Here is a 25,302-nt window from a genome sequence, read left to right as displayed (position 1 = left end):
ATGCCAAATTCCATCATTGAACATGACCAAAATTACAATGTTAGATACCCTGCCTTTATGGTGAAGCCTGAAGACACCGATGGGTCAAATGATATGATTGGTATTACTAATAAAACTAGTCACAACAATAAGTCACTTCCGACAAGCGGCTTAACTACTTCTGAAAGAGATGTAATTGCAGTAATCATCAAACTTGCTAAATATGCAGACAAAATATTCACTTTCCCAGCCTCTGACTAAACTCACCACATATAAACCCAAAAAAAGAAAAAAAAAATAGACGGCAAATTAAATATAGAACTTTGAGTCAGGACCTCTGTATTTCAAGCCCAGCTGTGCTACTGACCTTTTTATAAAATTAGCCAATATCTCTTCACCTGGGAGTAGGAAACCTTGGGAAAAAAAAAATTCCTCTATTTTCCCATCTGAAAAATGCTAGTAAGAAATTCGTAGTTCTCAGGAACATTTTGAAGTAAAGCCTTGCAGAGTTAAGCACTGGAAATGGAAAACAGAGGGTCAGCTCATACTGGAGATCCCACCATCTCTCAGGAAGCTGAGCCGTACCATTTCTAGTGAATGACACCAGTAATTTGCTAAACAAAACTGGCACTCCAGGTAATTAATCACAAAAATCAAAAGTGAAAAGTGTGCTAAGAGAAAAAAAGCAAAAACTAAAGATGCACTATAAAGTAAAGTTCTACCCATACTGGTTGAAAATCTGCATGATTTCCTCCAATCTCCATTTTATTCTCCTTGTGAACACAAGTACACATCTGAGTGACCCCACGAGAGCTTAGGGTGAAGGCTGACATTATGCTAATTGACCCATACAGGAATTCAAAATAATGACCTTGGCCTTATTAGAAGTATGTTCTGATTAGCAAAGCACAGTGCTTATCATCATTGTAATTACTGATTGTAACTGAATATACTTACCATATAATCCAGGGTATAATTAAGTCTTCCTTTACAAAGTATGTTTGCTTTCCAAGCATTTCCCCCTTTGTTATCTTAACACCTTTCCAAAAATAGCCATTGAATTTCAGTTTGATATAAGACCTAATACCAACAATACTCACTTAAGCTGAAAACATACATTCCTTAAACTGAAAAAGCTCCAAAGGGTGATTTATTCAGCCCTTCCCCTACCTCAGAACGAGAGCATATTTAAGTTATCCAAGAATTCTGGGATGTTTTTCAACAAATAACACCACCACCTTCAGTTTGTATAACACTTCACAGTTTACCAATCACTTTCTTTTCTTTCATCTCATTAGATAGTCACAACAACCTCATGAGTCTCAGAGATAATTATCCACACTCTACAGATAAAAAATTGAGACCTAGAGGTCAAAGTGTCTTGCCTCAGCTACACAGCTGGAAAGAGCCACCAACAAGACAAGGAGTTAAGTCTCCTATGATTTTTCTCCCAGGCAAGTTCTCCCCCATTAGTAATTTATTTGGCTCTGCTGATGATTAAAATAGCCTTCCATGTATCTATCTGAAATCCCTTGCTTCCTTTTATTTATTTGTAATGTATATGAGAACAATATTTTCATTTTGTTTTCCCAAATTCACAAATTGTTATTCTCATTTAAATAGTTCTGATATGATCGTTGTCTTCTGTATTGGGTAATTTTGGGAGAAACATGCTTGACTGGTCACATCTTTGTCCACTTGGCCATCTGAATAAAAAGTAGACTGAATAAAAATATGGAGACAAGATGGTACTGGTTCTAGACACCTTCTCAGGGCAGTGGATCATGCTGTCCTACAAACCGGGAAGGACATGGCTCCTTCCCAAACCCTCACACCAAACAGAATCTCACAGATGGCCCAGGGCTGACTCAGTCCACAAAGTGAAATAATGCTAAATTTTCTGGATTAAACATTGTCAGAGAAGTCAACACATTGTTGACTGCTAAGTATCAAACACCAAGCCCAACATGTTACATGCAACAACTCATTTAGTCCTTACAAAAATCCCATACAAGAGGAAGAAATATCACCCCAATTTTATAAATGTGCAGGAAACTCACCCCAGACAAATAAAAAAACATGCCCAAGTCATGTAGGTAGTGTCTAAGTCTACATATGTGTCTCCTCTGTATGCCTGCCTCCAAAAAGCCAAGCTTTTAATCTGCTTTTCTAAACTGAAATCCATTCTTCTATATTCAAGACAAAAAAGGTTACAGTTGAAAGGAATTAACTCGACTAGATGGTGTGATTTTGGGTACAGCTTTTTATTTTTCTAAACCTCAGTTTCCTTTTTTTTTATAAAATAGAGAAATTCCTAGCACAACTACTTCTCAGGGCAAAATGAAATAAAAGTACAAAGTATGATACATATATATGTGTTATACGATGATTCTATGAAAAACAAATCTCTTGATGAGCAAGTAGTCAAAAAATTGTTAAATTGAACTAAACTGACCATGTCTAACATCTAGGACAGTTGCCAGGCATTCCTCACAGCCCGAAGATGCCAATTAGATGCTGCAAAGCTAATTAGTGCCATTTCAACTCCTGAATACCCTACCGGATAGGAACAGTCCTCATGTCAGGAAATAATCTCTAGCCCTTTACGACCTCTTTGCAGCCTTCTGCTTGAGGATTTCCAAAGAATTCCCTATTGTTTCCAGTGCTTGGAAGCCACAGAGTGGTGTTTTCCCAACAAGAGCCTGGAAATAAGGGAAGTAATATTTCCTGCCTGACAGTTAAATTATAAAATTGACACACAAAGTGGGGAAATGTTTTGTCAACCCTAAATGCACCAGCTTAAACGTTAATTTGTAAAAGGGTGACAGAGAATTAACTCCAATCATGCAGCCCAACGTGCAGCTCTGGGCAAAGTGGGCCACCGAGACACAGAAGCAACACTGGTAAAGGGGATGAAGACAGGGCTCTGGGAAAGAGGGCAAAGTTAGAGAGGGCAGCCCAAAGGAAAGAGAAATGAGGAGAATAGTTTATGAAACTATCCAACTATCCAACACTCTTCAGGGGCATACTGGCCCTCTGTCACATTGAGAAAGAGAATTCCTAAACTAAAGAAATTCTCCAGCCACCTTGACTAAAAGGGACTCTTGGGAACGGCCGTGGTGCATCAGGTGTCTCTAGCAAGTCTGAACCCTACAACCAGAGAGCCAGCTCCTTAAACCGGATTGAAGAATTCGGCATGAGTTTTGCTTTGATGCCAAGTGGATGAAAGCAAACTTTTAATTATGACTTGGCTCATCATGTAGCCTGAGCAGGTAAGAAACATGCTGACCAGACAGACATGGAGTAATAAGCGTCATTTCACAGTTACTGATCATTATAAATAAGTAAATTGTCATGCAGATGCGAACCCAGGTGACGTGGGGTAAATTGCTTAGCCAGTCAGATGCTAAGAGTCTGATGATTTCAGGACACTGACAAAAACAGGTCCTTGGAATTTAAGAGTCTCAGATGCTGAACCATCCATATACTACCTCAGGCAGGTCCTGCCCAGTTTTGCTGCTTCTGCCTCTCTGGGAAGATAGAACTCGAGAGCCTAAATATAGGCAGATTTAGTGTTAACTACAATCTGATGATCCAGACGGATATGAAACGTGCTCACTAGGCAGATAATGATAGCTACGTCATCAGTGTTTATGATGTGCTACATTCCTGAGCAGAGGTACAGAATCGTTACATTTCACTCTGAAAAAAACATGCATGTAGGAGAACATTAATGCTGCACGATGTGAAAAGCCTTACTTTTTTTCAATTAACTCTATATGAGCACATTTTTTAAATCTAGGGATAACTCCATTATATAATAACTATTACATTGCTCCCCCACTCCTTCTAGCAAAGTGTTACACCAAGATATGTGTATGTATGGGTTATGCACAATTATATGCAATCTAAGAAGAGAAATATATGCCCTCACTCACGAAACAATTTCTATGATCACCATACCTTCCTTCATATTCAGAAACCAAGCTAGAAATAACGTCACTGCTCTTCCCAGGCTCTGCAGCATAAGCTAAGCTGTTGGCAGTGTAATGGTTCTGTCACTCCCGTCATAGATGCCTTACCCATGGGAGCCTGGAGCACACAATCATGACAGTGGACAGGAGAACTGGGTCAGCCTGAAACAGAGCCCTGATGAACAAAGAGCCCTTGTGGTTTCTGACACAGGTCTATGTGGGAGTCACAGCACACTCGGGATCTCAACAATTCACAAGAAGAGGTAAGGTTCAGGAAAACCTGGAGGAAATTGCTAGCAGCCACCCCTTAGCAAGTCACAATAGGAACTATATAAGGGGTGAAGTAGGGAGTTCCTGCTGAACAATGTACACACACAATGTTTGCTTAGGATGGAATAATTCATGGACATGTGGACAGACACACCAGGGTGGAAAGGGCTAGACACAGGACACAAGGTACACGTGGTTGCCGGCTTCTTTACTTTGGGCAAGTCACTTCTCCTCTCTGAACTTTAGCTTCCTTATCCTAACACTGGAGTTAATGATAATTCTTGTCCTGTCTCCTTCATGCCATCTCCTGCATGAATCAAGGTGGTATAATGTGTCTTAAAAATATGCTTCGTAAAATCTAAAAAAGATGTCATTCACTGCTAGTGGCTCTTCTGTATGGAAAGTGTAGGTTACCACATCATTCCCTCACGGTCCTGAAGTGGGGAAAATTAAGAAGGAAAAAAAAATGTCACTATGCTTTCAGTTCTTTGGTGTTAAAAAAAAATTACAGTGGGTGAAAGCCCCTGATTTTTTAAAATTCTCTTCAAATCGGCTTATACTAACAACTAATCAAATTAAGCTATTTTTCACAAAAATGCCCATCATAATAAGAATGGTTGTGGTCATTTTAGAAGAACTCCAACAAAAGACACCAAAATTTGTTCACATTAGAACCAAACTTTTAGCTATGTAGTAACTCTTAGCCATTTGTTCGTCTCATTACCTAACGGAAAATTAGGAAATGGGAAACGGAGTGGGGGGTAAAAGGATGTGAGTAAGAAAGGGATATTGGGAACAGCTGCCTACAGAAGAGAAATGTTTCTGGCACAGTATTATTTTTTCAAATTCTTTCTAGAATACTATACAGGTTTTAAATATCTTACTCTGCCAATCAGCTCCACAAATATCATTCAAATGTTGACCCATGCAAGTCATATATACACATTCACACCAAACAATGAGAATTGTAATGATATGATGCTTAGGAGCAAGATAGTGACAGGATATCATTCAGCACTTCCCAGCTTCAAAAACATTTTAATTTCCTTGTGTGTACAAGGGCTCTTAACTGGAGTTTCCAAGGCAAACCCAGTGCAGTGGCATCAATAATGGACACAACACATATTAATCAGTAATTTACTCATTTAAGTAGCAAAATCTCCAGAAGCTCTAAGCATTATAAAACATAAGGGCACCGGCTGCCTCATTTGGCCCTGTGAGCTTTATTTCAAATGAACTCTGAAGTAGCAGTGATGGCTCTCTTAAAATAACACATAATAGTTTATGATACCAAATTAATAAGTATAACACCACACAATCAAAGAATTTATATATATATATATAATATATATATATATATATATATATACATATCCTGATGTATCTACTTGATTTCTACAGACCAAGAACATTAGATAACCTACTGCAGCTATATGAGGTCATACCACTTGTATGGCCATCAATATATCCTAGAGCTTTGTGGGACCAGACAACCAGGTTTGATTTTAGGATTTTAGGTTCACCAAGAGTGTTATCTCCATCCCATCCATTTCCAATCCTCCCAACCCCAAACTTACTTTCCACTCCTTTAAGGCACTTAAAATCAAGGGAGGTAGTTTTCAACTAATAATTTAATATAAGCTATTTAAAATACAGTCTGATTTGTTTAGTGGGAGAGACTCATGGCAGATTTTTGTGGCATTAGATTTTGATAAATGGAGAGAGGGAGAGAGAGATAAGTTGAGAAGAGGGACAACCAGACATAAATGTCCCTACTTCACAATTTTTCTCAATCTTAACTCATAACGTATCAGGGTTTAAACTACTACAAAACACCAGGGCAGAAACCTTGATATGCTCTACTTTGATATGCTCTCACTTTCATTTCTGTTAGTTACTCTGGAAGAATAAAATAATAAACTTTGTTACCTTAGGTTTTTAAAATATTTCCAGGCAGGCATATATTGATTTGATTTATAAGTCACATAAAGTTCCTGAATACCTTATTTAATGGCCAAGAATTGCTGGTCTGATCACATTTTTACCCTTATACCTTATATATGGTTTTACCATAAAAATGGTAACATTTTATAGACCCATACTTGAAAGTTACTTACTAATATGTATGCTTTGAAAAATTATGATATCTCTTGGGGTAACTTGCAGTCAAATGATTTTTCTAATTACATATCCAATGAAATTAGTAATTTCTTTAATTACTGTCATCAATAATGCCATTGATTAAGATGATATATCCCACTGCTATAATCAAAATAATTGGATATCTGTGAAAACTAGATATTTGAGACCTAGACTTTTCTCAACAGTCAAGAATGCAAGACTAATGGTGGGAAATTACACTTAGAACTTAACTCAGTATTTGATTTCTTCCATCTTCCCCCAACTCCCATCCCTAAAACACAGCTGAATAAGGAGAAAACTGCCCAAGTGCTTAAAATACCAGCAGGCAGCAGCCTCACACACTAGACTTTGCACAGTTAGCTCCTTCCAAGCTGTGGATAAATCCCATCCATTCTCCTGCAGCCCAAAAGTTAGGTTCGTACTTTGCAAGCACACTTTGGAGAAAGAATTTAACTCAGAACAAAAGGAAAGGCTGGTCTTCTTTGAAACATGTTTAGAATGGCAGTACGTTTACGAGAGAGAGAGAGAGAGAGAGAGAGAGAGAGAGAGAGAGAGAAGGGAAGACTTCAGAGCTTGCAAACACTGTCAGGTCCACAAAGTGTTACTGATCTTTATATCAGGAGGAAACAATAAACTTTCTTCTCCAGCATCCACACTAAGGAACTCCCTCATATGTGTCTGAAGCATCAGAGGGAATTACAATAGTAGCTAAAATTTACTCTCTCCCTCAGTCTGTGTTCCATTACAACACAATTATCTCATCATTATCACTCCTTACAAGAAATGCCTTTAGAGGCATATTCTTTTGTTATGGAGGTAAAAGACATTTTCACTACTTGTGGAAAATTTTTAAAAGACACAATGAGAGTAATTACAGCTACTCCGGATTTCTACTGAATGGCAGTTTTTAATTCAGAATCCAATGACAGAGCTATTTCTCTTCTGCCCCAGATAATCAATAGTAGATAGACAGATACACACATACATACATACATTTGTTACATAGACACATAAAGGTAAATACGTAAATATATAACATGCTCTCAAAATAAATTCATGTTTCTATCTGTAAATACCATACGGAAACCACATCTGAAACAATCTCTGCACCCTTTCCTTAGTGAAAAGCAAATAAATTCCTTAAATTAAAAATCAAATATTTCATAAGACAATGTTCAAAAATCAAGACATCTCTCATACCCAAATTAAACCAACCACACAAGGAAAATGTGCAATTGGAAGACAGAGTAACCCTGCACTGGGAGAATTTGGTCAACAGACATTTAAACAAGATACTTGGTTTGTTGAGGTCTCCAGAAACTTAACTGAATTAAGATGACAGGCTTCTCGCTAGTATGGCGTCAGGTTCTCCTTAAATTTGCTGTTGGGGTAATGCGAATTTTTCTTCCAAAAGTTCTTGCTTTCCCTTGAGAAGACTTTAGTCAAGAAACAGTTTGGAAGAAAGATAAACTCTTTTTGAAGACTGGATCCTGAAATGTTTGCAACAGAATTCACAAGATAGGGATCCCTGGGTGGCGCAGCGGTTTGGCGCCTGCCTTTGGCCCAGGGCACGATCCTGGAGACCCGGGATCGAATCCCACATCGGGCTCCCGGTGCATGGAGCCTGCTCTCCCTCTGCCTGTGTCTCTGCCTCTCTCTCTCTCTCTCTTTGACTATCATAAATAAATAAAAATTTAAAAAAAAAAGAATTCACAAGATAAAGGGGCTGGGGGAGATTTTAAGTATTCTTTCTTCCCATGTAACTAAGACATTGCCAATTTCTAGCACAGAAAAAGCCAACAACAAGCCTCTGTTTAATGAACTAGTGTTGAATTTTTTTTAATATAGTCTGATCATGTAGAAAAAACTTATTCCTTCCTTCTAGTACATCATGTAAACTTACTAGTATAGCAGATTGTAAGAGTACATAAGGAAAACCCAATACAATTTCGTTTTCAACCTGCCGATTACTAGCCTCATTTTCTCCTCCATAGATCTTATGTTTTGGCTCATGACACAATAAAGTCAAGTATGCACAGTGCACATATAGTAAATATATGATTAAGGAAAAAATAATAAGGTGTAATAATTACTTACATCTGTATAATCTGCCTTATTTTGTTTTTGCTACTGCTACTGATTTTCATCCTAAAGTACATTATTTATCAACTCATTTGTTTCTCACACATTTGCATGGTACAGTTAGAATAAATATTCTTAATTCACTCTGAATTTATTCATTTAACAAAGATTTATTGACTAGCTACTACTATGTGCCAGGCACTGGGAACCCGGGGATTTGCCAGTATATAAAATAGACAAAAATCTTTATTTGATGAAGTTGAGCAAAATTCATCCCAAGAAGGAAAATGAGAGAGCCAATAAGCTACATTTGATTGCGTATGCCCTGCCTGGCCTTGTTTTACCTTCCACATGGCCTTTCAACCGTGTGAATTACATTTGATATAACAATAAAGTAGTGTCCTATTCACTTGGCTCCCAATCCCTGGAGAGAACCTTCCATTAGTGACCTTTCCATCTGGGTCAAAAAGCTCTCACACTGAGCAAAGTCATATCAGACATGGCAAGGGTAGGAAAAGGGGTTATGTATATAAAATATATATCTCAAATTACCTTTAAAACTGAAAGAGAACACAGTAATACAGGCACAAATCAAAGAACAGTCCCTGCCACATGCTAATCAGCTTACAAAATCCTATCTTTAGTAGTATTAAAATCTGGCGTTTTCAGATCAGTAAAACAATCCATAAGTTATATTCAGTAGAATACACAAATGAAAAAAGATACTTCATGATTTGAGTATAAAATTTCTGAGGGATGAATTAGTGACATTTCTGGCCTCATTTGACATCCCATCATCAGTGTAGCTACTAGAGTTAAAATATACCTAGAGAACTGCAAATAGTATGACAATTTAAATTCAACACTCATTAGGTATAAAAAATGACCGATCACTGAGTTATAAAATCAGGACGAGACTGTAATAAAGGAGGTGTAAGTAAAACCAAACACTGCCAGCTGCCTTTGCACCACACCATTCATGCACCATTCTTGCCCCTTGGGTAAAGGGAAAGCATCATCATGCTTAGCCAAGGAGCTCACAAATGTCACTAGATCAAGCCTATCCTTTCCGAAAGCCTATCTATCTCATCCATCTCCAACTTTTTTTTGACTATTATGTCACCTTCAAACCTGAGTCTCCACTTCTTTAATAAACTTTGATTTGGCCTCACCCGCGCTTCCAACTGTTTCTCTATTTTCACTTGTATTGCCAAAAGTCTTGGATGAGAAATTTATGCTTACAATATCCTTTGTTGACTCATCCTATATTCCCTCTTTAGGCAGGCTTCTATCTCAGAGGCAGGATGGACATCACTTTTCTAAAGCCCCCAGCAGAATCTTGGTCTGGGCTTGAAAGCACCATCCTTAAATTCTCATCATTTCACAAATATCCACCACTACAGCCCTTGTTCCCAGCTGCTCTCCAGCTACCTCCCACACCCGCAAGCAAACAAACAAAAAAGGCCCCTACATTCTTCTGGTTCTCTTTGTATAATGCTTCTCGATGCTGTTATTATCTGTGGCTCTCTCTCTTTCACTCAGGGAGCTTGTCAGTTTTCAAGATATTAGCTACTACCTCCATCAGCCCTTACCAAAACCCAATCTCACAGCTCTCACTGTCCATTTAATAAGGAGATTGCCTACCATGTGACAGGCACCCAGTGTGCTGAGGCTGGTGATCCGGTACTGCCAAGTCCTCAAAGAACTCACACAACAGAGCCAACCATGTGCACCTAAATTCAAAAAATCCAAACCCCAGGTTATCATTATAGTTCTCCCAAATGCTACCTCCCCATTGCTGACTGTGGCACTTTAATTGGTTCTCAAACCCACTGTCCCAGGTTGGGCTCCCTGGAAAGCACACTCTGAGAAGATTAGCATTCAGAAAGCTTATTAGGGGGTTCTCCTGGAATCAATACCCCTGAAAGAGTATAGAAGGAGGCAGACGGGAAAGAGGAGGAATTGGACTGGGGGGCAGGCTCAGGGGAGGCCTCAGGTGACCCTGCACAGAGTTCTCCCTTCAGAGCTAGCTAAATGAGGACAAGATCAAGCTTTCCTAGCCCCTGCTCATTAGTCACTGGAATGGGGCATGACCATGAGCAAGGTAGCTTTCTTCAGTCCAGGCAATGCATGCCTGGGGACCGACAGTGGAGGGTGACTGTCAGCAGCATGGCTAGCATCTAGGGGAATAAGCCCTTCATTTCTAAAGGGGCATCTGGGTGCTGCATCAAAATATCTACCACACTCACAGAGGCTCAAAATACACAACACATTGGAGGGAACAGAGTTCGAAGACAAACACACCAAGATTCTAATCTTATCTCAGTCATTAACTGTGATCCTAGGCAAGTTACTCCACTTCTCTGAATCTGATGAGATTATTTTACAAATGCACAGACACACATTAGGAAAACCTAAATGCCTAACACACGTTAATTCCCCTTCTCCCACCCTATAAGTTTTGTGGATTCTTTTAGACTCTGTTCTTTCTCTTCCAAGTGCTACGACTTCTTTCAAAATGACACTTGCTCATCCAGTCAATAAAGATCCTCCACGAATCACCCACCACCAGCCAGGACTATGGGAGGCACTGCAAAGACCACCTTGAACAGCCCTGAGAGCACCTCTGTCCTGACAGGGCTTACATTATACGTAGCACATATGCACACAGTAAATAGAGAGGATAACATCTGATGTGAGTATCCTGATGAAAATAAACAGGTTGCTGAGAGCCTTGGTAAGGGGGGGCTGCTGTCTGCAGAGCCTGCAATCCCTTCAGAGACTAAAGCTGTAGGAAAAGCAAAACACCTTCACTGATGCTTCAGGGAAGCTCAATTCCAAACTAATCTTTTTCCTATCTCTTCCCCAAATGTCCCCTCTCTCCTAACCCTTTTTTTTTTCAGGAACCCAGTACCACCCTAACAACATGCCTAATGTAGCACATACACAGTTCCCGTCGAAATCGCCTTTCCCTATAAGCCCCACAGCCCCTTCCTCAGGGCAGACTGGCAATTTTGAAGATCTTAGCCTGCTGCAGCCTCCTTGGCCCACAAAGCAATAAAGCTGTTGTTCGTCTCTATACCCAAACTCTGCCAGAGGTCAGAAAGGTAGGCTCTTTGATGCCTAGTAGACCATGCATGGTAAAGCATCACTCCAGCAGTACTGCTGGGAGGACCTAATTAAACAAAGTGTGTACAGCACTTAGCCTGGTGCCTGGTACATGGTAAGGGCTTGGTAAGTCAACACTATTATTACTGTCATCATCATCATCATCATCATCATCATCATTGTATTTCAGATGGTCTTTTTATTTATTTGTAAGAAACACAGAGAGAGACAGAGACATAGGCAGAGGGAGAAGCAGGTTCCTCACAGGGAGCCCAGTGTGGGACTTGATCCCCGATCCCAGGATCATACTCTGAGCCAAAGGCAGATGCTCAACTGCTGAGCCACCCAGGCGTCCCCAAATGGTCTTTTTACATACAAACCTTTCTTTTACTATAGCCTCTGCATATGCCAAATAAAGAAAAGCTGGTGTAGGATGGAAGGGAAAGACAGTGGGAGGGGCAGAAGTAGCTCTTCTGTACATTATTTGGTAATTTTTTAAATGTCGGTTTTATGTTTTTTAAATCCAAAAGGACCATATCGAATTTCTGTCTAAACGTCCTACTTCATGCATGTTGTTGAACGCACATTGAGTGCACACAGAGTGAATCACTAAGTGCTCATTTGGTAAATAAATGCTCTCTGAATGAATGAATGTGAGAGTTAAGGGAATGCATGAATGAAATAGAGGCCAATGAGCTTGCGGTTGTGTTTTGGATTTCTAGGACAGAATTCCTGGAAGATTTCATAACCCTGAAAGGTTGCATACCCAAAGATGTTGAAAATATTTCCTACAAAAAGCACAAGAATGCTGAACAAGATACTCCTTATAACAAAAGGGAGTAGCTACAGATTTTGCCAAAAACTGGCTGAAGGTAACTGAAGGTATCAGGAGATGTGATCAACAATATGCAGATTGGTTAAATAGCTGATAAAAAGGGGTTGGAGAGGGCAGCCCGGGTGGCTCAGCAGTTTAATGCCACCTTCAGCTCAGGGCCAGATCCTGGAGACCCGGGATGGAGTCCCATGTCAGGCTCCTTTCATGGAGCCTGCTTCTCCCTCTGCCTGTGTCTCTGCCTCTCTCTCTCCCTCTCTGTGTGTCTGTCATGAATGAATAAATAAAATCTTTGAAAACTAAAAATTAAAAAATTAAAAAGGGGATTGGAGAAAGGAGCTAACATTGATTATTTACTGTATTCAAAATACTACGCTATCATTATCCTTCTCATCTCCATAATCCAATAAATTAAGTATTACCTTCATTTTATCAGCACCATGCTCCAACCAACTGAGCTAACCAGCTACTTATTACCTTCATTTTATAGGTAAGAAACTGTGCCTTCTAGAGGCTTATCCAAGAATGACTGGAGTTCATGTCTGACTCAAAAACCTGTTCTTTTCTCAGAACGTAGGGAGTAAAAGAATCGGACCAATGCCCTGGTCCTCAAAAAATCAGCAAAGCAGCACAATGAAGCCAGTCATAATAGTTAAACACAATGTCTTCACTTCACTATTCACATTTTATCACATATTTACCCTTAAGTAAGAGATTAATATTATTATATATGATTTCAAAATGGGAAACAGAGACGGAAGTTATTTCCCCAAAGTCAAATTAAAATAAAAATCAGAATGCAGCATTTATTGAATTGTAGCTTCCCTGCACACACACATACACACACATACAGGCATTTTTCAAGAAAACAAAACAAGCACATCAGCCAAATGATACAGAGAACCCTAAAAGTTAAAACTTCTTTTAAAATCCACTCCTACTTTGCCTCCCTTTGCCTAAGAGACCCCACCCCACTGGATGGTGAGAACTTTGAAGCTACAAGAACTGTGGTTCTCTGGTGACTCCATATCAAAGAAATGTCCTGTTATGAAACATCTGGTTATCTAAGACATTCCACTTGCCACAATGTCCACACATCTACATGTAAAGTGGTCATTATAATGTACAATGATGACACTGAGGTACTGAGGCACTAAATCCTATAAGACAGGCTCTGGGACGATCAAAGACTAATTAATAAGAAAAAAATGCTTAACCCTTAAGAGTATTTTATTGAAATTCATCTATTCACAGATTGCTACTGCATATGTAACAGTTTACTTAGAATGTCTGGATCACCAAAAACTACCTGAAAAGATAAAAAAAATATCTGCTAGAAAAAGGAAGGAGGGAGGGAGGAAGGGGAAAGAGAGAAAGAGAAAGATGGAGAGGAGAGGAAAGGAAAGCAAAAGAAAAAAGAAAAGAAAAGGAAAGAAAAGAAGGAAGGAAGAAAATACTATTATCTCCAATATAATAGGAAACGTAATGGCAACCACCATTACTGTAATTTCCATAGGTTTTCATACTCAAGAAGCAATGTATCAAGTCTGAGAGGAGGAAACTTCATTGTATAGCAACTAGGAGCCCATAAACAATGCAATGAATGATGTGACTGAATGTTCTTCTATTTTTCTTTTTTTTTTTTTGTTCTTCTATTTTTCAAGGATTAATTCTGACTCTGAAAACATCATGTAAGTTCCAATCAAGCAGATAGAACTGAGTTTCATAATCACTAACTTGTTATGAGTTATTGAATCTGGGGTTTTGGGGTTTTTTTTTTTTTTTGGAGGAAGGAGGGAGGATGACCTGGAGGAGGACCAATCAGCTATTCTAACAGAATTAATTCAATAGCAAAAGCATAAGACCCAGATATAAGTTAAATAAGCTTGATATCCGATCTGCATCCAATACGGATGGTTAGAAATGACTTTGACTATCATAGCCTGCCCCACTTGACATTCTCCCTCATTATTTCCCAAGACAAAACACTCCACTTCAATGATTGTCCCAAAACACCTCAAACTCAATCTGATATATAGGCCTTTTAATGTATAATGCATACCTTTGCCCCCTCGTACCTCCCAAGTCATACTCATCATCTCAGTTTAGGCTACAAATTCATTATCTCCAACCCCAGCTAGGCCCTCAAAAATAACCAACAATACATCTACCTGATCCCAGGCAATTTTCTTCTCCATTCCTTAAATCAACAATTTCTAACTTTACCACTTTCCTAAGGATTCTATCCCTCCAAAGCCTAGTTTAAATATATATATATATAATAAATATTTATTATTTATTTATTAGATAGTATTTATTTATATTAAATATTTATTATTTATTTATTATAATAAATAAAAGATATATCTTTTAAGACATTAATTTTAGAAAGAAAGAGACAAAGCACAACAGGAAGCGACAAGAAGGGGAAAGAATCTTAAGCAGACTCCCCGCTGAGTGCAAAGCCCAACATGGGATTCAATTTCACGATGCTGAGATCATGACCTGAGATGAAATCAAAAGTCAAACACTTAACCAAGTGAGCCACCCAGGCACCCCCAGTGCCATTAGTATTCTATAGTGGTTACTGTAGGATAGGTATGTGGATGTAATGGTTTGTGAAGATTTTTATTTAGTATAATTTGATAACATAAGAGTTCTTAAACAATTAAATAATAATGAATAAAATAGCATAGTGGAGATACTATTTCTGTATCTTATAGAGATCCACATCTGTTTGACAGAAAATATACAAATGCCTATAAAGTGAGAGCACATATGCTCTCCCAAACAGTTACTGTGTTTATAGTCATGTAAGATAATTTAAGATAATCATACTAACTAAATGGAATAAAATCTATAGATTATTGTGAAGCTCCAATAGAACACACAATACAGAAGTGTTCCAAAAATATCAAGGCACTGTAAAATATGTTATATTTACACTTTTTTGTAATTCAGCTAAAACTACAAACAGAACAGTTAAAACAATCAACTAAAATATTGCAGCACAAAATTGTGGTAGCCTGCAAAGCACTACCAGATACACCACAAACGATACAAGGATTTATTCAACATTTATTCATTCTCGTAACATTTATTGGGTGCCTTTGTAAATCAGACTTTCTGCTAGACATGAACATACATAGATCTCTGTTTCAAAGAGGCAGAACAAACCAAAATCACATTACCACACAATAAGTCCTATTATAGAGATATGAGTGGTAACTTAGAATGCCACAGGGAAAATAATGCAGTGACAAGAAACAAGATGGATGCGTCTATTTGTCCGTCTGTGGTTGTGTATGCACAAAACTAATTAGAAGAACCAGTCTTTCCCAGTATTATGTTGGAGGGTTCATGCATGAAAAAGCATAGGCATAAAGCAACAAGAAATAGAAGCATGTTTTAGAATGTTTTTATTTCCTCCACTGGGCACAGCAGACTCACACATAACAAATACAGCACAGTTAAAGGAAAAGGAGTCAAGGTGACTTCAAGGACTTATAATTAAGAGACGCAGGATTTCCACACACACACACACACACAGCCTCCTCTCATGACAGACTGGTTCTAGAGTTCTCTACAAATGCAAATTTCTGCAAATGTTGGATCACCATTTATTTGGAGAGTTCAACTAGACTCCTACCCAATTTAGCCCCTGAATGAGAGAGAAAGACTAATTGGCTACAGAGGTAGATATTAGCAACTATTATTGTATTTGTCATGTTTTGGTAGGGTTTGAAGGGGGGTTCTATATGTCTGCTATCTGAATGTCCTATCACTTCTTTTCTAGGGAAAAAAAAAATTTTGGCATCCAGATCTGTTTCTCTCTCCCTTCACCTTTAAGAAAGAAAATGTATTGGCATACAAACAAGTCACTGCTCCAAAAGAACCGGTAGGTGGAACATTTGAGAAATGCCATGTCAGTCTCATTCTGAAAACCAGACGCTAAAAGTAATGTCAAGTGGACCCTCAAAACAATCTTTCTCCTCCCTACTCCTCCCTTCTTCTCCCGTCTCCTCTACTGTCTCAAACATGAATATCTGTTTCTGGGGATGCCTGGGTGGCTCAGTGGTTGAGCATCTGTTTGAATATGTTTCTGGGGATGCCTGGGTGGCTCAGTGGTTGAGCATCTGCCTTTGGCTCAGGTCATGATCCCGGGATCCTGGGATCAAGTTCCACATCGGGCTCCAGGGGTGGGGGGACCCTGCTTCTCCCTCTGCAGTGTCTCTGCCTCTCTCTGTGTGTCTCTCATGAATAAATAAATAAAATCTTAAAAAAAAATACCTGTTTCTGAATTCTGAGGAAAGAGGCCACAGGACACTGAAGGCAATGACATGTGACCTACTGAACGTGAACTTAGGGAAGCTAACAAAGCATCCACAGGAAAAATGGGAAAAGAGTCATAAATAATCAAAACTATAAACAGTGAAATGTTGGATACCTTCTACAGCACAACCAACAAGATTATTCTGAACATTAATGATACCATATAAGATGTGGCTCAAGTCACCACCTTTATTCTGTCCCTGTTAGGGCAATAAGTGCCTGGGACATATTCACTGCCAAAGTAGTCACTTCCAGATTCAGTCTTTAAAAAAAAAAAATAAGCAGTCTGTAGAGCTCACTGAACCTAGATCAATGACCCTGAAGTCTTGAAGACCCTGAAGGTACAGAATTCAGTCTCCTTTAGGCACAACTTTGGTGTGCCTTTATCAGTCACCTGGAGCATGGTTTAAAATTTAGTCGTGGCCCCTCCCCAGAGCTACAAGCTAGACCTTCTGAGGAAAAGGCCCTGGATTCTGCATTTCTGTATCTTCCTTCAGGTATTTCTTATGTTCACCGAGGTTCAATAACCACTAGCTTAAAGGAAGATCTGTTTAATAAGCCTCAAATAAAGCCTGTACAGAAAGTGACTTCTCACTGTTCTATTTATAGGAATGTTCACTGTTTCTCCATTTCCCACCACAGCCCAACAAATCTCCAGGCTTCAGAGATATTTCCAGCTCCCTGACTTCCTAAATCACTCTAGTCTGGAATTTTCAATTTTATGAGGTGCTCTGAGCTTACAGCACATACTTCTAGGTCTCCGGATCCTGTCCCGAAGTGATATTTGAGAAGCAAGATTATGTCATTCCATCCCCTAACACTGCATTTTTGGCAACAGTAGCCCACTTGCTGACAAACATTTTTCTCTCATTTGGGAGAGAACTGTACAAAAAGTCTAAGCAGAAAATATAAGGAAAGCGGAGGAGAGTCCTCACATTTACCTAATTCCTTAAAATACACACGGGCCACTCAACATGCTGCAAGAGGAGGAAACTATTCTACCTGTGTCTTACGACACGACTGCATTCTGAAGTCTCACTTTAAATGGCAGATGTAAGTAAAACTCGAACAGGTTTGCATACTGGAAAGTACCTCTCACAGGCCGGGTACAAAATCTAAATATTTTGTTTTGATGGAACCAAATATAACACCACAAACATCAAATACAAAACAAATTATGTAATTGGACAATTAAACAAAGAACATCCATTCATTTATTCTGAGCATTTTATTGACCAGCCATCAGGTCCCAGGTACCGTGCTAAATATGGGATAAACATAAGAGTATCAAGGTAAGGGATGCCTGGGCGGCTCAGCAGTTGAGCATCTGCCTTCAGCCCAGGGTGTAATCCTGGAGTCCAGGGATTGAGTCCCACATCGGGCTCCCTGCATGGAGCCTGCTTCTCCCTCTGTCTCTCTATGTGTCTCTCATGAATAAGTAAATAAAATCTTAGAAAAAAAAAAGTATCAAGGTAAGAGTTAGAATTCAAAAAGAGGAACTTTAACTTTTGAGCTAAATCTCTAGCTCATGCATCAAATAAGGGCCTGCAGAGAAACTTCATCACCAGATAGCCCTAGCAAATATTCTCCCTGCTAGGTCAGTTAATTTTTTTTTCTTCCTACATAGGTGTGAAATTCCAAGAGATCATTCTATCTTCTTGCTAACTCACAGCAAATGACATGCATTCAGAGACAATGCATTTATTTTACTATCATATTCGATGAAATATGTATTTTTTTCAATTTTTACCTTCAGCTCCATTTGACAGAGGGAACAAGACAAAATAAAGGACAACAACAAGAGCCATGATGATAGCAGAGGGGAAACAGGTTACAGTGCTCTCCCCACACATCCCCAAGTATTTCAAGGTAGATAAATCAAATACTAAGACGAATATATAGTCACTTATCACCTCTGCCTATAAACTAATTACCCGATGGCATTTCCCATTGTCAAAATTCATCTTCAGAAAGAAGGCTTAACAATTGAACCAGTAGCCAAACTGGAATAGAGTGCTGTTCACAAAACACAAATGCCAGTAGCTGGGTAACTGTTGCACCTCTCAGTTGCCTAAACCCCTGAACACATGTACAACTAGTTTGAATCCAATGGATGGAGAATGCTTGAAATTCTCAGGCAAATAAATAAGCAGTTTCTCTGTCACCTCTTTTATTTTCTTTCTAATCTAAAAGTGATTTATTGTGAAATATCCAAATTCCACCAAATATATATGTGCTTCTATTTTTAGAGAATTTACAAGATTAGTTTTCATCTTGCCACACAGAATTCAGCAGTTTGCTGGAAATATTTGAATTTGCAATGATTACATATGCTTGTGCACACACAGGAGTCCTAGCCAGGGAGCCAAAATGGGACTCCAATTTTAATTTTTTTAATGGATTGGTTGGGCAATGCCAACAAAATAAACTCCTCCTTATCACCTTTTTTTGTTTTGTTTTGTTTCTGACTACATGACATCAGTTTACCCATAAACTCTTTCCATAAGGTTACTAGCAAGTAAATTATTGTAAAAAAAAAAAAAAAGAACAATTTTAGATCATTTAGAGACATTCAACTTTGGTTTAAATTAATGGATCTTTGTCTGAAACTAACATTTGATTGAGTTGAAAAGTTTCACAAAGAGTGCTCCTCTTTCACAACAAATCTAGAAGGTAGTTTTTATTCATATTCCACAAAATGTGAAACTAAGGCTCTGAGAAGGTAGAAGTTGCCTTTCCAGGGTTTCACACTTAGTAAGGAGCTCATAGAGGTATTGAAACCCACCACTGTCAAATTCCCAATCCTTCAGTCCCTCCATGTTGTTTCCTGATGATTAGGGATGAGGTAGAGAAAGGCACTAAATGGCCATTAAATTCCAGTTTCAGATTATAGCATCTAATTTCTACAAATACAAAAATATAGAACTTTTAGAATATCTTTTGTCTAACTTTTTAATTTTAATGAATGTGTTTCAGAACTTTGTTAGCCATGTTGAGCCCCAAATTATAAAAACTTCAAAAAGTTATGTAAATTGATGAAACATCCTATCTCACAAATACACTTTATTTTTCACTATTTACATGTTAGAACATGGTCACATTCTAAGGGTTTTTTTCTAAGGGTTTATACATGTCAGAAAATGTTAGAGAATTCATTTTATTTAATATCAGGGGACGCTAAATACGTATTTTTTATGCCCTTCTACTTTTTCCTAAGCATGTATCAATATAAATTCTTTTCTACAAATGATGAAACAATTTTGGGGGCTTTTTTTGCTACTTGAATCCAGGCTTCTGTCACATTTTTTTCCTCGCTGTTCTCTCAGTTTCTTGGATTATTTTTCATCAGTAGGTTTCCTTGAACCCTTATGTGCAATACTTCAGTTTTGTGACTTTTTTTGTCTGTCATTCTGCTGCCATAGCTTCTGAGGTCTTTAGAGCCACCCGCAATGCTGTTAACAGCCCATAGTTCTCTGACAAGTAAAGTAGGGAAGCCATGGCCTTAAATCGGTCTCCTGGAATATCTTCACTGACAGGCTAACATTAGCAAGCCCCAAACTAATAAGTAACAGGGGTCTAAGTGATAGGGTTCCCAGCAACTCCAATTTATAAGAACAAAATAGAAATAGATGAGTTACTCAATTCACCCCTGATGTAAAATCCCCAGCTGTTTCTCCATATGTGTTCCCAAGTAAATTATTTCAAAATAAATAATGTAATAAGCAATTTATGCATCTACATCCAGGTCTTTAGGTTTATTTTTATTGTTATGGCTGTGCCCTAGAGATTCACAGTAAACAAAATTATCCAAAGTGAATGATAAATAAACTTCCCCTAGACAGCTCCAAGACAATTGGCGTTCTTTTGTTTTCCTTCAATATAGCTTCCTTAAAATAAAGGCTATAATTAAAGAAGTTCCATGAGGTCAAAAACTGGGAATGTTTTGTTTGGAATTTGTATTACCAGCACTTTACACAATACTTGCCACACAGTAGAGCCACAATTTTTTTTTTGTTAATAATTGCATCAAAAAATAATACCGTGGTGTCCCTATTTAAGGAAGTAATCTACTCTCTTCAAAGTTTTAGAACTCATAGGGCCTGCTTTTCTTTTATATGCCCTTATAAAGTTTATCAAAAACTTAAAAAATATGTCTTCATAGAATGCAAGAGAAGGGAGGGATCCTAAGTATAACACCTTGCAGCCAAGAAGGCTTCTAGAGAGTGAAAGTCATATGCACAGAAATATGTAGGTAGCTAGTCATCCAAGGGACAGGGAAGGAGAATCAGGTCCCCCGAATTCCAGAATTTTTTCGATTTCATCAATTCACATTACTTTTATCATTAAAATGGTGTGACGTATCTAAATGTGACTATCAAAATGTCAAAAACCTGAGTTTGGATTTTCCAATGATCAAACAACTAACTTAATTACTTGGCAATACTCATATTTATTAAATTCATTTCCTCCTGGCAGATTATTCTGAATAAAGAACCAACCTCCAGTGATTGAGATGACATTCCATGATGAGGCCAGTAGGAAAGCAGGAACTTCCACAGCAATGATGAGTGTAGGAATGGTTCCCAGCGCTCAAAACAGCTAGATATTCCCACCTCCAAATGCTCTGGTAACAATTATTCTTTATGAAATTATTTATTTAAAAAAGTCACTCGGCTCTAATGAAAGAGAATGGAAAAGACATCATTTGTCTCCCCAGGTGTTTTCAGAGAAGTTTAGAGTGCAAACCATGTAGGAAAACAAATCTGCTGAAACTTCCTGAAGCAAGGTTCTAGATAGGCAAATAAAAAAAACGGGAGTGGAGATTACAGAAATAAGCCACTGCTTTGAAATATAATCTTTCTGTTGTCTTTGTGTTACCAAGTCTATACGGTTTGCTACGGTTAGCAAATTTGTTTATACGTGCCTTATGAAGCTGAAAAGATTCACATTATATTTACCTGTATATTGTCAGCATGCTAGCTAATAGAGTTCTTATCCTTATCTTACCATAGCCATTATGTAGGTACATGCTTTTTATCCGTCAAACAACTAGTGTCATTCAAAATTGACTTATAAAGGTAAAAGCCAGAAACTAATTCCTCCCTCTTATTCTGGCAGTAAATATTTGGATTCAGATTATTTTATCCACCTCTCACATAAGCTGTTGAGAATAGTCTTCAGTGACAGTGGCATTACCAGAGGCACATGCCACAGAGATTTGTAAATTCTGATTCGCAGGCAAAAAGAAAACTCCGATATTATAAAAACAAACCTTTCTTATAAAAATAAAAATGAAAATAAAAACCTTTCCAAACTAATCATTATCTTCAGGCAAATCACTGTATCAGAGACAAATCTGTTGTACTGAGGAATTACTACACTGCACAAATGTAGCTTGAAATACTAACACAAAACTACAGACGAGCAGGATTGCTGTCCTGCTTTTGTAAAGCAACATCTTTAATGTTAACATTAAACAATCTGCAACATCAAATAGTTTCTAAGATTATGCTTCTTGGAAATATTTGCAATAAAGAATAGCAAACAGTAGTCACCCCATTCTGACTTTTGTTACTAGGTTATCAATGGAACAAGTGGCAAAAGATATGTGAAAGGGAAAATGCACAAAGCAAAGAAGATGCGTTAAATGAAAGAGAAGGTTGTTTTTCAACGCAAAGGCCACGGAAATATTTGTAGGAATGCCTGGTATTAATACTCTGTTCCTCAGGACCCCACTCTTTCTCAGATCCCTCCTACCATCCACTGCAAGAGGACTTCAGAAACTGAAACTCCAGAGTGGTCAAATAAGATCAATGATATTCCCAATTCATTTTGGAAACTTTGAAAAACTAAGAAGAGTCCCAGGGGTGCTTAGGTAAAAGTTCTTCTGTCAGGAGTGGAAGCCCTGGGACCCAAGACCGGAATGAGAATAAACAGTGGATGGATGGAGGTTTGACACCGAATCTCCAGGATTCTGTCTGCGGTGGAGGGGATTCCTTCCAAACAGAGCTTCATTGGCCAGAGAAAGACTGGAACAGAGGTCCGGCATCCCTGCCATCGGTAAAAATCAAGGGCAGCTGAGTAGCCTGAGCAGGAAGGAGGCAGAAGTGCTATGGGAAAATGTCTAGAACGTGGCGCAGTGTGAGGTACACCTGCAACTACTGATACACACATCCCGAGTGCCTACAAGTTTAGAGAGGGTTAGGAGGGCACCTAGTAATTCAAGACATTTATAAAGGAGTAAAAATACAGAAGGCGGCCACGACAAAAGGAGGGAGGAAGCACTGAAGAACCAGGGAAAAGGACCTGAAAGAGGAGGCAGGGGTGCGAGAAACAGCAGACAGTGTCAGAGGCAGACACCAGCTTTACGCAGAGAAGAAAGTTGAGCCAGTGGATGCTCAGGGAATAAGGAGGGGGGAGAGGGCTGGGAAGAAAACCGAAGAGTAGAGGCTGGAGGTTTGAAGGCAAGTCAAAAAAGTATCTGACAGCCAGTTCCTGAAGATTCTTGAGAAAGGGGATGCAACATAGGAGGCAGAGCGCCTGTGGAATTCCGAGAGGTCAGCGAAGGTCAGGCTGAGACCGAGAGAGCCTGGGAAACCAGAGCGGAAGAGTTTCCTGGAAGGGGCAGGGGCTCCTCGGAGCCCCTGGAGATGCAAGACGGGGGCCCGCCAGGGGGCCGCGCAGACAGAACGCGGCGCCTGGGAAAGTTTGCGGGACGGAGAACAGGTGGGTGTGAAGCAGCCGGGGCCGCCGGGTGGCGGGCGGCGGGGCGGGCCAGGCGCGCGGCTCGGGGGACGCCCCGGGCCCGGAATCGGGGCACCCGGAAGCCTCCGCCCGCCCGCCGCGCCCCGCCGCGCCCCGCCGCGCCCCGCCGCGCCCCGCCGCGCCCCGCCGCGCCCCGCCGCGCTCTGGCGCCCCCCTCCGGCCGCGCGCAGGCCCGGGGCTGCCCCGGGCTCGCCCCCCAGCGGCCGGCTCGCCGCGCACGCCCCCGCTCTCCCGGCGCCGCCGTCCCGATCCCCGCTCACCGAGGGCGCCGTCAGGCGGCTGATGCTCTCGCCCAGCGAGTCCAGGTTGACCCGCCTCCGGCGCTGCGCCCTCCTGGCCCCGGCCGTGGCGGCGGCGGCGGCGGCGGCGGCGGCGGCGGCGGCGGCGGCGGAGGAGGAGGAGGAGGAGGCGCAGGCGGCCGGGGCCGGGGCCGCGGCAGGGGCCACGGCAGCGGCGGCGGCGGCGGCGGCGGCGGCGCGGGGCTCGGGCGGCCCCGGCGGGCTCCGGCTGCCGTTCCAGCAGAGCCTCGCCAGCGGGCACTCCCCCTCGTCCTCGGGGCTGGTCTCCAGGTAGTCGGAGCCCAGCGAGCTGAAGGACTCGGACGAGATCTTCCTCCGAGACATGCTGCGGGCGGCGCGGCGGCGGCGGCGGCGGCCGAGGCGGCGGCGGGGACGCGGGCGGCGGGTCAGGCGCGTCGGGGCCGCGGGGCGCTGCGGCGGCGCCCGGCCGGGAGGGGGTCCCCGGAGCCGCGGAGCCCGCAGAGGCGGCTGCTCATGGCGGGAACTTGCGGCCCGGGCGCGGCGGCGGCGGCGGCGGCGGCGGCGGCGGGGTGAGGCGAGGGGCCGCCGCCTCCGCTGCTGCTGCTCGCGCGGCGCCGCCTCTGCGCTCCTGGGGCCTCCGCTCGCGCCGGCGGGGAGGCTGCGAGTGCGCGACCGCGGGCGGCGGGCGGCGGGCGGCGGGCGGCGGGCCGGGAGGCTGAGCTTGTGCCGCCCGCGCGCTGCGCCCCCCTCCCCTCCCCTCTGTCCGCCCGCCCCTCGCCGCCGCCTCCCTCCTTCTCCCCTCATCGGCCCCCCCACGCGCTCCTCCGCCGGCATCACGTGTCGCCATCATACTCATTGCGAGTCTCTGCCTCGCCTGTCGCCACGTTTCAGGAGCAGCGAGGACACTCGGGCGCCGTCCTCTGCGCGCCCCCCGTTGCCCCCGCCGCCGCCTCCAAGGCGGAGCGCGCGGTGGCTCGGAGCGGGCCAAAGGGCCCCAGCGCCTCGCCCCGGCCCGCGACCGCGGGAGACGCAGCGGGGAGCGGGCGGGGGCGGGCCCCTCGGAACCTCGGGGACGCGGCTCTCCTCTCCCTGCCTTCCTCCGAGTTTACTGAAGTTCTGAGGCGCCCGGGAAAGGCCAGTCGGGGCGGCCCGCCCGGTGCCGAGCGCGCGCGTACGGGGGAAGGGCAGCGGCAGCGCGTCTGCACGCGGCCTGCGGGCAGCTCGGGGCGGGGCTCAGGGTGGGCCTGGGTCAGGCCGCGTCGGCGCGGGGAGCGCAGGCCCGGGGGCGGCGACCGAGGACGGCGTCCGCCGGGCGGGAGCCGCGTTGCCGCGCGTCGGCGGGCTGCGCTCGTGCTGGACAGCGCCGCTTGCCACCTGCAGCCGCCGGCCGGAGCGCGGGAGCTGAGCCCGGCCGCGGAGCCCCGCGCAGCCTCGGACCGCCTCTCCTGCCCCGGCTCTGTACGCCGGACACGCGGTCTGTTTGCACTTGGCTGCCAGTGCTGCTCCGAAACCTTAAGGAGAATGGACAGAAAGGCCCTTCAGAGCCCACGAACGGACT

General features: G+C 41.9%; 1 protein-coding gene across 1 annotated transcript in view; it reads right to left on the bottom strand.

Annotated features, from left to right (window-relative positions):
* GUCY1A2 (guanylate cyclase 1 soluble subunit alpha 2) overlaps positions 1 to 25,004 on the bottom strand; it is a 319,325-nt gene extending 294,321 nt beyond the window's left edge. The window contains exon 1 of the mRNA XM_072729914.1: positions 23,745 to 25,004. Within this exon, the coding sequence (XP_072586015.1) occupies positions 23,745 to 24,578 (834 nt within the window). The 5' untranslated portion in view covers positions 24,579 to 25,004. The remainder of the gene's footprint in view (positions 1 to 23,744) is intronic.
* Between the last annotated feature and the right edge of the window lie 298 nt (positions 25,005 to 25,302).

Source organism: Vulpes vulpes, chromosome 12 (assembly GCF_048418805.1).
Source record: "Vulpes vulpes isolate BD-2025 chromosome 12, VulVul3, whole genome shotgun sequence".
Classification (NCBI taxonomy): Eukaryota; Metazoa; Chordata; class Mammalia; order Carnivora; family Canidae; genus Vulpes; species Vulpes vulpes.
The sequence above is the reverse complement of the archived record's forward strand: the minus strand, read 5'-3'. Positions and strand labels throughout refer to the sequence as shown.